The sequence below is a fragment of the Polypterus senegalus genome, chromosome 14, assembly GCF_016835505.1.
Source record: "Polypterus senegalus isolate Bchr_013 chromosome 14, ASM1683550v1, whole genome shotgun sequence".
In the NCBI taxonomy this organism is placed as follows: domain Eukaryota; kingdom Metazoa; phylum Chordata; class Cladistia; order Polypteriformes; family Polypteridae; genus Polypterus; species Polypterus senegalus.
The window spans coordinates 130,390,322-130,406,018 of NC_053167.1; the positions used below are offsets into that span (position 1 = coordinate 130,390,322).

At 41.9% G+C, this 15,697-nt stretch overlaps 1 protein-coding gene across 1 annotated transcript in view; it reads right to left on the reverse strand.

The window, feature by feature from the left end:
• The window catches only part of ror1 (receptor tyrosine kinase-like orphan receptor 1), a 308,358-nt gene that overhangs the window by 113,023 nt on the left and 179,638 nt on the right, over window positions 1–15,697 (reverse strand). The window contains exons 3-4 of the mRNA XM_039734960.1: window positions 9,749–10,036; window positions 5,200–5,236 (exon numbers count right to left, since the gene is read on the reverse strand). Coding sequence (XP_039590894.1) covers window positions 5,200–5,236; window positions 9,749–10,036 — 325 coding nt within the window. The remainder of the gene's footprint in view (window positions 1–5,199; window positions 5,237–9,748; window positions 10,037–15,697) is intronic.

Sequence of the window (15,697 nt, forward strand, 5' to 3'; positions counted from 1 at the left end):
GTAGGTTGGGCGTAGGTAGGTAGGTAGGTAGGTTATGGGCTTATGTAGGTAGGTAGGTTATGGGCTTAGGTAGGATTGGCTGGGTGGAGTTAGGTAGGTAGGAAGGTATCTATATGATAGATAGATAGATAGATAGATAGATAGATAGATAGATAGATAGATAGATAGATAGATAGATAGATAGATAGATATGAAAGGCACTATATGATAGATAGATAGATAGATAGATAGATAGATAGATAGATAGATAGATAGATAGATAGATAGATAGAACTTTATGTGTCCCTATAATCATACAGTACAGGCCAAAAGTTTGGACACACCTCCTCATTTAATGTGTTTTCTTTATTTTCATGATAGATTCTCACTGAAGGCATCAAAACTATGAATGTACACATGTGGAGTTATGTACTTAACAAAAAAAGGTGAAATAACTGAAAACATGTTTTATATTCTAGTTTCTTCAAAATAGCCACCCTTTGCTCTAATTACTGCTTTGCACACTCTTGGCATTCTCTCGATGAGCTTCAACAGGTGGTCACCTGAAATGGTTTTCACTTCACAGGTGTGCCTTATCAGGGTTATTTAGTGGAATTTCTTGCTTTTTCAATGGGGTTGGGACCAGCAGTTGTGTTGTGCAGAAGTCAGGTTAGTTGGACGATCATTTATTTTTCAACAGGACAATGACCCCAAACACACCTCCAGGCTCTGTAAGGGCTATTTGACCAAGAAGGAGAGAGATGGAGTGCTGTAAATGATCATGAAAATAAAGAAAACACATTGAATGAGGAGGTGTGTCCAAACTTTTGCCCTGTACTGTATATAGAGAATACAGTTAATTTCTTTCTTGCATATACCAGTCTGCTTGCAGCATGTCACCTCTCTCTGCCTCGTTATTAGGTAGTAGAAGTAAATTATTTTGTAAACTTAGAAGTACCTTTCTTTTTGTATCTTACTTTGAAATTTCTGTCCTCCTTAATGTTATGTTTTGGCAAGTGTTCCTCCCCATGCTACTTTTTTCTATCTTTTTTTATTTTTCAATATTGCTCATTGCTTTCAGATATTTTAGTTAACATTTTTTCAATGTATTATTTGTCTAATTATGTATCTTCTGTTCATTTCTTTCTGTTTATTTAATATTTACTTTCTATGTGTATAATCATGTTTACCTATGTGTCTTGTACTTTGTGCGTAGATCCCCCAAGAGGCGGGGCCACCCTTACCTCACTGCTAAGGACCCGCCCCCTGCTGTTAAAGGCAGGCTGGGAAGGTGAGTTCGTTGGGATTCATTGTAAGGCCTTTGGAAGAGTCTTCAGAGTTCTGTTCAGTGAGTATTGCCTTACTTTTTGATTGTTTGAGTATTTTGTAATTTTTCTATTTTATTTTGCTAATAAATCCTCAGTTTAATAAAGATTTATTGTTCCCTCTCTCTTTAAAAGCCAGGGCTTTACTGTTATCCCCATTATTTTTGACATATAAGTCAGGCTGCCTTTGGTAAAGCCTTTTCTGGGCTGGTGAAGGAGGGCCCTGGCCTGTTTATGTGTGTTTTATGAGGCTTAAACCCCTTTTCACCATATTTTTGATTCCACATCACAGCACTTACCTTGAACATTCTACTTTACTATTAAATATTATCATCGTTTTATTTAGTAGACATCTTTATCCAAGGGAAATTATGTAATGGCTAGAATTTATGACAATGCAAGGATGACCTTACACACCTGGAATGTTCTAAATTTAAGGGAGAGACTTGGCCTTCCTGCATCCTTTTAATAGAAAAAGCAATGCTATGTTTCAGCAGGGGTTTGTTCCTGGCTTATGTTTTATTCTTTATTGTCTTTTCTGTTAATTTTGAAATATTATTCATCGTGTGTTAATTGTCTAATGTAATTTTTGTTAATATTATGACATTTATTTTTTGTATTGTGTATATGTGCTTAAAGGACACATTCCCTATTGTCTGCATGTGGAACCTGAAGAGGTGGGACCACCATTATGTCACTGCTGAGGGTCTGTCCTTAGTCTATATGTTTCAGGCTGGGGAGCAAGTCCTTCAGAGGTTCATTGTTGTTGGTGGAGAAAGACTTGCAAACAAGTCCACATCTGAAATCTAATAACAAAATCCAAGAAGAAAAAGGAAAAAGTAACAAAACCACAGGAAAATTAGCAACAATACTCACTCTTATGAGCCTTTCTCCATTGGACTGCAAAGCTTGTGCCACTAGGGGGCAAACGGAGGGCCAACTGAACTGATTTTATTCAAATTCTTATCCCGACAGTGGGGTCTGGGTTGGAGAAGAAGATGTAACAGCTAAACTCCTCATGAGTTCCCTCTCATGTAAGTCAGAATGAAAATCAAACAAAACGAGGATTAAGAGGAGATGTTCATTCATTTGAGTAGCCACAAATAAGACCAGGAAATGGAGAAAGGAGGAACACAGTCGAGAATCAGGCTATTGTTATATATCAGTGTGAAATGGTGTGTATTTTACTGTTTTTTTGTTACTGTATGTTTGTTGTTGCTGTTGTAATTGTGTGTTGTCCCTTTAAATGTGCCGATGTTGCCTGTTTCTTATGGCTGGAGCTTCAGGAGGCGGTGCCACCCTCAGTACTTTAGTAAAACCAGCTCTATTCAGCTTGAAACAGGAACAGCACAGTTATTCACTATAGGGGAATCTACCATTCTACTATACACAGACAGCAAACAGGCAGGGTCGGGCCAGGTCAGTGGCCAAGTTATAATGTTCCCTGCATCACCCATCGGGCAGCTGGTGCTTTGTGCGTGGCAGTGGTCAGCTTGCAGTTGTTTCTGTGGCGCTGCCAAACTGCAGTTACCTCGGCGACGGACAAGCAACCCTCAACAGACGTAGCAGTCGCACTTCTGCAGGTCGTCCCATTGGGCAGAGTCTCAAAATAGTTCAGAAGTCCCACAACATACACAAAGGTTCAAAGGTAAATGCTGAACATCTCAACAAAGCTTACCAGTCCTGTCCACTAAAATAACATCAAGTCAAGTTTTGAAGGTCCCTCAAGTCCTCCAGTCTACCACACTACGTGGTCTCTTATTCCAAGTGTCTGTGGTTCTCTGTGTGAAGAAAAACTTCCTAATGTTTGTGTGAAATTCACCCTTCATGAACTCATTATAAAATAACAGTCTCGATCCACTGGACTAATTCACTTCATAATTTTAAACACTTCGGTCGGGTCTCCTCTTCATCTTCTTTTCCTTAAACTGTAAAGGCTCAGCTCTTTTAATCTTTCTTTATAGGGTGGTCCAGATCTAATTATGCAATTTTCATTACGCTATAACTTATTATGTTTATTACATAGAAAATAACCCGAAAAATCCTGGACCATCGAGAAATGTGCAAACTGACGACATGAAGAATCGTCTTCATGTCAAACTGGAATCATCCCCACATAAATCAAACTCATCCAGACGATCTGGACCACCCTGTATAACTCATCCCTGTATCCCTGGAATCGGCCCAGTCACTCTTCTCTGGACCTTTTCTAGTGATGTTATGTCCTTTTTGTAGCCTGGAGACCCAAACTGCACCCAGGACTCCAGATGAGGCCTCACCAGTGTGCTATAAAGACTTGAGCTGAACCTCCTGTGACTTGTACTCCACACATCAAGGCGCTATATAACCTGACAGTCTGTTAGCCTTCTTAATGGCTTCTGTCCGGCAGTTCATAGTGTCAAGTCCATGATGACTCCTAAATCCTGCTCATTAGAGGTACTTTTGATGTTCAGACCTCTCACTGCACTACAAATGCTATTCTTCTTCTTCTTCTTATTATTATTGTGTTCCTAAATGAGCTAAAATGGACATAGACAGAGTTTTTTCTTTCCTTCTCTCTTTATGACAGCATCACAGATCACAAAGAGGCTGTTCTGGGACTGAGATTCTCATTGCTTTCAAAAATGCCTACTAGAGGGGGAAATCCTGTCAAAATCCCCCTGCTAGATACAAAAAGGGTCACTTCAAATCTTTATAAAATTAAAAAAAAACACATTATCACAAAAATGATCTGTAAGTACATGAAGCTGTGTAGAGCACACAAGGGAATATATATATATATACAGTATATATATATATATAAATAAATAGTTTTTAAAAACCACACTTATATTAAGTTAAAAAGTGTACTATAAAGTAAAAAATAAGTCTTTCATACATCACTCGTAAAAAAAATAAAAGTGTGGACACTTTTTGAATGTTTATTGATGAAAAGCGATGTGATGTATCAGAGACTTATTTTTTACTTTTTAGTACACTTTAAATTTTTTATATATATATATATTATTTTCAACTTTTTAGTCTTCCAAACTGATACTAACGCCACCTATTGGATAATATTCCTATCCGTTACTAGCGCCATCTATTGGTGAAATCTTGAACTATTTTTCATATGAAAATTTCATTTCTTAATTGATCAGTTAGTGAAACTGATTATTGCTTCTTGCATTGTCATCGGAAGTGAGTAAGTGTGCAAAATTTCAAATCATTTAGACAATAGGAAGTGATTTAAATATCGATTACAAGATTTGTATCAGACAACAAACAGGTGAAGTTAATATAAGCGTGGTAATAAAAAAAGGAGTTGCCTGCAAGGGCAATCCAAGGCCAGCAAGGCCCAATACACAATCCAATGGCAAAGTCAAAAAACTGAGCAAAAGGGTCCAAAAATCCATTGAATCAAAACAGCAAAAACATGAGTAACACTCGCCAACTCCCGTGTACATTCAAGATGAACCAGCAGGAATTATGGGACATCCTCGCCTTTATAGAGCTGAGGGCAGTCCCTGGTGGTGATTGACATGTGGCCCCGCCTCCTGGGGACCCACCAACAACACACAATGCGGCTTATACTCACACAAACCAAACAACACCTCACACTAATAAAATACAGAAGTAATATCAGGTTTCAAACATAATTCACAATATAAAATTAAGCAATAGAATTAAACATTCACCAAAAGAACTTGAACCTGGCTGAAATAGAAAAGTAGTGTTATATATGACAGAAAGCTTTGGAGGATCAACTAAACTCCCCAGGATTTTACTTTCACCTCCCATCTTTCCATTGGCTTTTGTGGGTGTCACTCAAGCCCAAACAAGCATGGACGGGCTCACTCCAGACTAATGGCTCCTATTTAAGATCAGGCGGAGGGTACAAACAAAGTGGACTTACAGGGAAGGCTTTCCTGGACTTGCAGTTGGAGGAGGACCTGAAAGAAAGAAGACAAATGAGACTGATTAGTGCCTTGTTTCTTATACGTGTTTCACGTTGGATTTTTCCAAGATGGGAGGTGGTCACTGGCAGGCTATCAAATACACCAAAGCCCTTATGCTAAATTTTCACTAAGCCACAGGAAGATGCAAGATAGATAATCTTGACCACCATGGATGTGAAATGTGTCCTGAGCTTGCTGGTTCAAGGGCTCCATGTTAAGCATGTAGCTTAATGTGAAATTCTCAAACCAGCTTGATGCCATTCATTTACTTTTACATTTATTTGCTTAGCAGATGCTTTTATCCAAATGGACCTTATGAACTATAGGGGGCGCATCTGCATCCCAAACACCCAGACACAACCAAACCGCATAGTCATGGGTACAAAGACCGACCTTTTGATTCAAAACTGTCACATTTCCATTTAATTTCTTTTCCTTTTCCCACCTCCACTATCCCACACGCAAACCTTGTCTCCTTCCTCCTGACTCTGACCCCCCAGATGAGGCAGCATGGCTACTTTGCAATCTGAGCTCCAGAGTACGTCCAATGGAACAGGATTGCCACCTGGAAGCACTTCTAGGTCCAGTGGAACCTCTCTATAGCAGGGGAGCCTGCTCCCAACAGACCCCCTATCAGCACCCAATTAACCCAAACTGGGCTGCCCACCAAAGCTAAAAATCCCATGCAGCCCTGTGGTGGTCCAAATGGGAGCCACACCAGAGGGAAACTGCCACCCAAGTGCACTGGGTGAACTCAGAGCCTCGGGAGGCAGTCACCCTCTGTCCTTCCCTCATATTGACCTCCTGACCGGGAAAGGCACCACTTAACCAACCCGGTCCATCCATATCCTTCCTTTATCATGGTTTCCTAGATGGGCAAGGAACGCTCCACTGTGGCCTGGGGTGCCAGTTCAACCTGTCTCTTATATGGCAACTTAAGAAAGTGATCAGCATAATGGAGTAAACATCAGTCTGGGGGACTGTTTGGGAACAAGTGTGACAGGACAAGGTGACAAAATGGATGATAATAGGTGAACAACTAAATCCCAACTTCTTCACAAAATCCTATTCTGTCCCAGCAAGCATAGGGTGCAAGGCAGGAACAATCCCTGGACACACACACACACACACACACACTAGGGCCAAACTATAAACCCCAGCGTCTTAACAAACTCCTAACAGTCTGAGGGCGGAAGACACGAACGTGTAAGTGATGGCATCTCATCCACATCCTTCTCTTGTACATCCTTGAAACTCAACCTAAAAAAACAATCAGCAAAATGGAAATTCACCAAACAAGGGAGTCTTCAAGTGCTTCTTGAACACATTGAGGGAGACAGCAGTTCAAATTAGAGGAGGGCAGCTCATCCCACCAAGTCGGAGCTACACATGAGAGAGTCTGGATTGAGATGTGATGCCACGCGTGGAAGCATCACCAGACGCCATTCGTTAAGGGTCAGGGTTGTGGCGAACCTGGAGTCTCTTTTGACATCAGTAAACAGCCCTGACCTTCAGGGGGGCAACAGTCCATCTCTGGCCTACTCACTCACACACTCTATATGATCAATTAGAATGAACCTAACCTGCAGTCCTTTGCGGTGTGGGACGAAAAGCCAAGTACTTGGAGAAATACAACACACAGGTACAGAGAGAACATGGAAAGCTCACAGAGTATTGATTTCCTTTTTTCTTTAATTTATTAAAAGCATGAAACTTTCCATACAATCAGGTCAAACTTAACAAAAGTAAATCAAATCAAATCTCACCCCAAAAGAAAGAAAAGAAGGCCAACAATCAGAGCAAAACTGCTGAGAGTAGTAAAGAGAGAAAGGAGTCTTTTCCCCCAGAATATAATTGCTTATTCTATAATGTTATTGATTAGATCCTGCCAATTTTTAAAAGGTTTTGTACAGATCGTCTAAGTGAGAATTAGATTTTTTCCAGTTTTAAATAGTATATGACATCAGTTACCCACCGACTTAAAAGAGGTGAGTTAGGATTCTTCCAGTTGAGGAAGATAAGTCTACGTGCTAGAGTATTGATTTCCAAGACAAAAAACTTTACAAATTGTGGACACTAGGGGTCGCTGTTGCTCTTTTAAACCCAACAGACAGATGCTCAGGACACAGGGGAAAAGCACTAAGAAGCATTTTAATTCCTCTTCTTCTTATAAACAGTGCCATAAGCACCACAGCAACAATAACACATCCATCCATCCATCCATTATCCAAGCTGCTATATCCTAACGACAGGGTCATAGGGGTCTGCTGGAACCAATCCCAGCCAACACAGGGTGCAAGGCAGAAAACAAACCCCGGGCAGGGCGCTAGTCCACTGCAGACAGTAACACAGGCAAGAAATACATACAATAAACACAATTCTCTCTTCTCAAGCTTTGTCCACCTCCACCCGACTCTGGATCCCTTGCTGGGTCTTCAGCAGTCTTTTTTATAGTCCTCTGACTCGGAAGTGCTTCTGTCCTTCCATTCACCTGACTTGCTAGCACTTCCGGGTCAGAAGGAGAACTCCAATTTTCTTCAGTCCAGAAGTACCTCTAGGCATTTTGTCCCCGTGACTTGGTAGAACTTCCAGACTATGGGTGAGACAGGACTCCCCAGGTTCTTTTGCAGCGACCTATGGTATACAGCAGGGCTGTGGTATTAAACTACATGTCTCATAGTCTCCTGCGGGAATCCAGGGCACCGCTGCAGTCCATTGAAGCTACCATCTAGCGTCTTGTGGGAGCTGCCTAAAAAAGCTGCCTTCCCCCATCCTTCTATCTTAGAGGTTTCTATCTTGGTAGCGTTATTTTTCATATTTTATGTTATTTCTGTTTATTTTGTTTATTATTGGTTAATTATGTACTGTCTTTTTAAATGTGCCTCTGTTTCTTGCACTTTGTGGGTGGAGCCCCAAGAGGCGGTGCCAATCTGACATCACCACTCCTGAAGCCTCCCTCTGGCTATTTTAGTCAGTTGAGAAGGCTCAGGAGCTGGTGATTATTCATTCGTCTGGTGAAATTGTAAAGATTATTGTCCGTTTGGATTGTGCGTTTTTTGGATGATAATAATAATAGCAGCAACAATAATAATGATAATAAAAATAATAGCAATAATAATACTTCTTTACATGCCAGTCAGTCAGTCATTTTCCAACCCGCTATATCCTAATACAGGGTCACGGGGGTCTGCTGGAGCCAGCCAGCCAGCACAGTCCAAAGACATGCAGGTTAGGTGCATTGGCGATCCTGAATTGTTCCTAGTGTGTGCTTGGTGTGTGTGCTTGTGCGCCCTGTGGTGGGCTAGCGCCCTGCCCTGGATTTGTTCCTGTCTTGCGCCCTGTGCTGGCTGGGATTGGTTCCAGCAGACCCCCGTGACCCTGTGTTAGGATAGACTGGGTTGGAAAATGACCGACTGACTTTTCTCACTACTCAAAGTACCTTGCATAGTGAGTGGGGAGCCACTTTAACCACCACTGATGTGTAACACCCACATGGAAGATGTGACGGCAGCCATTTTCCCACCAGTTACACTCACCACTCATTAGCTGTTAGGTGCTGAAGGGGTGAGAGGTAATTAGCCAGTTAGAGACAGGAGATGATTAGGGGGCCAGAATGACTAGGTTGTGGTGGGCAGTTTAGCCAGGATATTGGGATACACTCTACTCTTTACGAAGGACGGCCAGGGGCCATAGTAATCGGTCTGTTCTTCGATTATTCTTCTGGACTGTGTTTTGATATTTGTTTGCTGTAGTACTGCCTTTTAGGAAACTGCTGTTGTCTATTTTTGCTATTTTGAGCATTTCTCTGTATTATTGATTTTTTTTTTTTTGTAAATAAATCTTCCATTTATAAAGATCTTTTGTTGTCCTTTAGTTTACAAACCAGGAGTTGACAGTTATCCTCCCTCTTGTGTGGACATTTTGTGTTGTATTGCCATCTCCCCATTTTGGGGCCTGCACTGGCTGAAGCCTGCAGGTGGTATCTGTGGCCCAGCTAAGTCAAGGTGCCCTTCTTTTAGGTAGGTTAGCTAATTTTGTGGCCTGCTGCTCAGTTTATTTGTGGAGGTCTTACACCCATTTTCCCTTTGTTAAAACTCCATTTCATGACATTTGTAATCACCTGGCCAAAATTCATAAGATACACCTAAAAGTAGAAGCAAAATCTTCATTGTCCCGTGTTATTAGTGGCAGTAGATGCAGTGACTACAGAGTTTTTAATAATGGTAAGGGGCTGAGAAGCTGGTTAACTTCATTTGGAAAAATAATTAAACAGACAATGTTATTCATGCTGAGGCCTCAACTTTTGTTTAACTGTGCAGGGTGGCATCAACATTTCTTTTTTCCCCTTTCTTATCCTGTTTCTGTTTTCCTGGCGCCTGCTGTTGGCATCTGAGCAATGCCTGAATGTTGGGGATCACCCTGACACTTCTTTGCAATGGGTGATGATGCACCCTCAATTTTTTCTCTTTATTTAGTCCAATCATAAAAAAGTTATGTGCTTCCTACCGAATTTGACAAACAGCACCCCAGTGGTGGACACCATCATCTTGTCACTGGTAGCCACACACTGGAAGTAGCCCGTGTCTGTGGTGTCCAAGTTGCGTATCCTCAGCCGGGATCCGTAGCTCGTGGCCCGAATGGATATCCTCCTGGGCTCCTGGACCACCGGAGCGTCGTTCTTCAGCCATCGAATTACAGGTGTTGGGCTGCCTGACACTTTACAGTGCATCTCTGCCGTCTGCCCGAGTGAGGTGGTTATGTTGTTCATTGGCTCATCCAGCATCAAGAAATCATCTGCGGAAATGAAACACAAATGTATTGATTTTATAATATACGTCAGACACTATGCAGCAGCCATTGTAAAGGGTTCAATAACACCCAAGAATCCTGGGAATGGAAGAAAACAATTTGTCAAAAAGCCTTCATCCTAGAAGCACGGCACACATTTCATAAATGGGACAAATTTGGACTTTTCTTTTTCAATGTACAGAGACCCCAAAACTCCAAACAATACTCACTGCTAGAATTTGATGTAAAATGGCAGGAATCCCAGAATCACCCAGTGGGACCTCTAAATGAACTTGTCCTCAAATTACCTGATTGGGGCTTTTCTATAAGGTAAATCTACGGATTACCCATTGAAGCTGTGCCCAAATTACCAAAAGGTGGTCCTGGTAGCTTCTCCTAAAATGAACCATTCAGAACCTCTAGCTGAACCTGTCCTCAATAAATGCTGGCCTTTAATTTAGGCCCCAGATTATGCAGTAGTGGTCTTTACAATGATCTGTCCCCAAATTACCCAGTGGTGGCCTCTCCCAGAAGCTGTCACTAAATCACTTCTACCTAAATCTGTCCCTCCCAAGCAAGTGGCTGCCTTTCCTTGAAGCGGTTCACCTCCTGAGGGCATCTCCTCAGATTTGCCAGTGGTGACCTCCTACTGAAGCTACCGCCACTAATAAAAATGGTCCTAAATTGCCCAGCAGTGGTTTCTGCTAGAAGCCATTAGTGGTCATTCTTTCAACCTGCCCTCAGGACCCACAAAGTGACCACTTCCCACACAAAAGGCACTTGAGGCCTGCGTTTCCAAAGCAGCAGGCCCATATTGTAATGTGAAGCCAGATTTCCCCGAAGCCACCTCAAATTTCAAAACAGAAGCTTTTTCCTTAGACTTTTTAAGACAAGGTTCTCATTTTTTAGTTTTAGGGCAAGTTTCCAAAATCCCTCTTCCCCCAAAATGTATTGAGACTCTTTCTCGGGGGGTCACAGGTGCAGTTAAAACCAAAAATGAACAAAAAAATGTGTGTCACCATACAGGGATTGTGTCACCTAAGACCTCCAAAAATGATTTATGGTGAATGGCACAGTGTAGCGATTAGAATTTCAATTCACTTTACTGATTCGATTTTTTGAACTATCCATTTAAGTGAATCAATTCTTTTGTGCCGGTGTCCCCCTTCTAATCACATCACAAATCTGTAATTTATAATTTGTACATTAACTTGATATATAGTATATGTTTGTGTGTATATATATATACATAATACTGCGGTGGGTTGGCACCCTGCCCAGGATTGTTTCCTGCCTTGTGCCCTGTGTTGGCTGGGATTGGCTCCAGCAGACCCCCGTGACACTGTGTTCGGATTCAGCGGGTTAGAAAATGGGTGGATGGATGGATATACATAATATCATTGTTTCTTAATTTATACATAATTAATCATATATCTAATTATTCTTATAAAATTGATTATATATAATTATTTACATATGATCTATATATATGCAGTATATATTGTCAGGGATGCCAGGGGCAACGACCCGGCCAGGACGCCGTGAGGGACCGGAAGAGGGTCAAAGCCCACCCTGGATCACGTCGGGGCCGCCTTCCTGGTTGCTCTGGGGACTGGAAGTTCCACCCTGTAGGGGCCCGTGGTCTCCGCCATGAGGCGCCCCAATGCCTTGGGGACCTGTCCTGGTGTGGCGGAAGTGCTGGGGGGAAGATTTAGGACAGCACCCGGAGAGCTGCCGGGAGGACAGCCGGCACTTCCGCCACACTGGGGCGTGGCCAAGGGAGGAATGCCGGGAACACCTGGGGCTCATACGGGAACTGTTTAAAATGGGCCGTCTCCCTTCATTCGAGGCTAGAGTCGGGTGGAAGAAGGACGAGGCAAGAAAGGAGAGTGGAGGCGGCCCGAGAAGAAGGCATTTGTGGCCAGGACTGTGATTTTTGGGGTTTGTGCACTTTATTCTGGGTCTGAGTGACCAAATTAATTGTAAATAGTGTATATAATAAACGTGTGGTGGTGAAAAACAACATGTCTGCCTGTCTGTGTCCGGGTTGACTCCACAATATATATATATATATATATATATATATATATATATATATATATATATATATATATATATATATATATATATATATATATATATATATATAAAATCCAACATGTCTGTCCGCTTTTCATGAGAGAACACTCACACAGGGGCCAATGTGGAATCTCTTCTTTATCTAACATGCACATCTCTGGAGATCTGGGAGAAAAATCATAGGACTTGGAAGTAAAATCCAGGCATGTAAGGGGTGAACATGAAAACTCCGCAAAAACAAGGGCATAGAGGTACATTAAAAGGAATTAAAATTTTGATCCCATACACAAACTGTATATACCTTCCTCCCTCTCTAAGTCGCTTATAGACAGTAGCAAAGTCTACTGTATCTCTAACTTGGTAGATACATAGATAGATAAATGTTTAAGGCACTATATAAAACATAGATTGATATATACACAGGCACTATAATGATAGATTAAAAGGCACTATATGATAGATAGATAGATAGATAGATAGATAGATAGATAGATAGATAGATAGATAGATAGATAGATATGAAAGGTACTATATGATAGATAGATAGATTTTATAAAAGCAACAATTACACTCCTCAAAACACAAAAAAGTATTACAAAGAAGAAATAAACCCTCCTGCCTTGGCATAAGCTAGGAGTGCAGTCCCTATAAGGCACTATAAAGGTTTAGTCCTGTAAGTATAAAGAAGCCCCACTCTTCTGCTGAATAAATGTGTTATTTAAAAGTCATCAATGCTTGGTGTCCTGGAGAAGTTGAGCAGCATTGCTCAGTTAACGTTTGCCTCCACTAGAGGGCGCATTACACAGCCAGGACAGCCTGGGACTCAAGGGGCTCAGCCAAGTAGGCTCAGAAAATGGAAGGACAGATGAGTGGATATTTGTCTCTGCTTTCAACCAACACCTGCACCACCATGGGTGTTATACACGTGCCTGATGCTGTAGCAACCTCAGCATGGACTAGAGAGGTTCAAAAAGCTGCCAGATCATAGCACTGTGGCGAAGGCCGTTAATTTTGGGCTGGCGGCCTGCCAGGCTCCGCAGAGGCTTCCACACGTCCCGTCCTGTCCCTCCCATGAGCCCGGCTCAGTGTTTATCCAGGGAAAGGTTTCAGCTGGTGTGCTCATCAGAGCTCATTTTCTTAGCACACCTGTCCTCTGGGATAGAAGGAGAGCGAAACGGAAAAGGGGCACATGGTGAAAGAGTTGGTGGGTTTACATGTACTAATTGAATAAAAACATCAAAACCTGCAGAAAGTGGTCTGTTGCTGCGGCAAAGGCCAAAGGCCCTGGATGATGGGGGCTATAAGTGGGCTACATACCTACAGTATAATGAAGCCATCAGAACTGCAGGATGTTAAATGAAGAATATAGCAAAAGGTTTTTGTGTTTTAGTCGTGATTGTCCTCTTGTTAGGCTCGAGTGCCATGGTCTTGATGGCACCACACAGATTTGAGAGGTGGTGTGTGCCAGTGATACTGTGCAAGGCGCTATATAAAATGAGACATGACTGCATGGCTTAATGCTTTATAGACTCTGATGAGGGGGCTGCTCACCCATCTCATGCCTCTCTGTGACTTCCGCTGCGTCTTTGGAGTTGCCCAGCTTTATCCCAGGTGTAGCCACCACCACCCTGCTGACGTATTGGATTTCATCCCGAGAGTCCTGTGACTGTGTCTAATTTTATTATCTTTTGTTTTTTGTTTTTTAATCTAGGGTGCAGGCCCATGGTGTGACATCACCGGCCGGTGAGAGAATTTCTGACCTCCACACTCAGACACAAAATGAAAAAACCAGGGAGACAAGCTGTGTTCTTAAGTCAGAGGAAATTATCTTTCATTGCCAGAGGGACATTTTAATTTACGCTCCTAACCGTTTTCCAGTTTTTTTTGGTTTTTTTTTTGTGTGTGTGTGTGTATGTTTTTCCTCTCCTCTTGGTTTTCATGGCCGGCGTCTTTCTTGCTCGCTCTGTGCACAACTGGCTTGGCGGCGGTGGTGGCTGCTGCAGAATCCTTTACAAGATATTTGTGGCGGCCCCTCTGGTAACCAATTATTAGTCTTTTCAGCATCGCCGGGGCTCAGCCAAAGGGCTTTCACAAACACTTATGTCACATAAAAGCACGGAAAACTCGGAGCTCTCAACCTGCCAAGTCTCTCCAGAACTATTCCTGGCTTTTTGAGCAGACGCCAAGGCAAACACGACACGGCTGTACACGAGCAGAACAATGTGCTCACACACACACACACACACACACACACACACACACAGCTGTCCAGATGATGCTCACGTTCAGAAATGAAGCAGACGGCGGAAGACATGGCATCCCTGAAAAGGCTTGAGACTTAGGGCATCGGGTTAGAAAGATGGCGGCACACGTACCTCTCTGAGGAGCCCTCGCTTGGCTTTGCTATGCATGCTGGCTTAGGTCATGGTTTCCATTTGCTTTGCTCTCATTCATCCCTAAACTGCCTGTTACATGTCTGTGCAAAATTAGCAGGCACTCTTACAGTCTACATATGGGGCTACATAAAGTGTGATCTATCGATCATAAAGTGCCTTTCATATCTTCTCTATCCATCTGTCAATTGTATAGTGCCTCCTCTATCTATCAGTCTGTCATATAGTGTCTTGCATATTCAATCTATCTGTCTACCTATTATATAGTGCCTTCCTTATTCTATCTATTAACTGTATAGTGTTTTTGTATCTATCAATTGTATAGTGCCTTACACATCTAATCTGTTATATAGTGCCTTACACATCTATCTATCTATCTATCTGTTATACAGTGCCTTACACATCTATCTATCTATCTATCTATCTATCTATCTATCTATCTATCTATCTATCTATCTATCTATCTATTATACAGTGCCTTACACATCTATCTATCTGTCTATTATACAGTGCCTCACACATCTGTCTATCTATCTCTGTTATACAGTGCCTTACACATCTATCTATCTATCTATCTATCTATCTCTCTCTGTTATACAGTGCCTTACACATCTATCTATCTATTGTATAGTGCCTTTCTTATCTATCTATCTATCTATCTATCTATCTATCTATCTATCTATCTATCTATCTGTGTATGTGTTCTGCCAGCTGTTTACACTGTAACTCTGCTTTGTCTTAAGGTGTCTGTAGCAGCTGCTGCTAAATGGCCACTTACCTGCAGGATCCGCTCGTTCTCAGTGTTCTACAAAGTGTCTGCTAGCAGATTTCTCTTCCAAAACTCTGTTCTGGTCTACGTGATTGTTGCGCTACGAGACCTCCCTGTCTGCTCTGCCAAAGCTGCCTCTGCTAAAAGCTGTTGCGTTACAAAGACTCTCACGTCGACTCTGTGTGCAGGCTGGCTGCGCAGCATCTGCAGATGCAAATGTTAATGGACTTGTACGTTTTTTTTCTATAAAAGATAAAATGAATTCCAACTTCATTCCAACAGGTGGCACATAATTTAACGGGGAAATATGCATTGCATTGGTCATTCCAACAGATGGCACATCAGAGACATTTGTAGTAATGCATTTTATTACTGCAAATGTTTGTCTGTTGGAATGACAAATTTGATGCATTTTATTACTGGTGT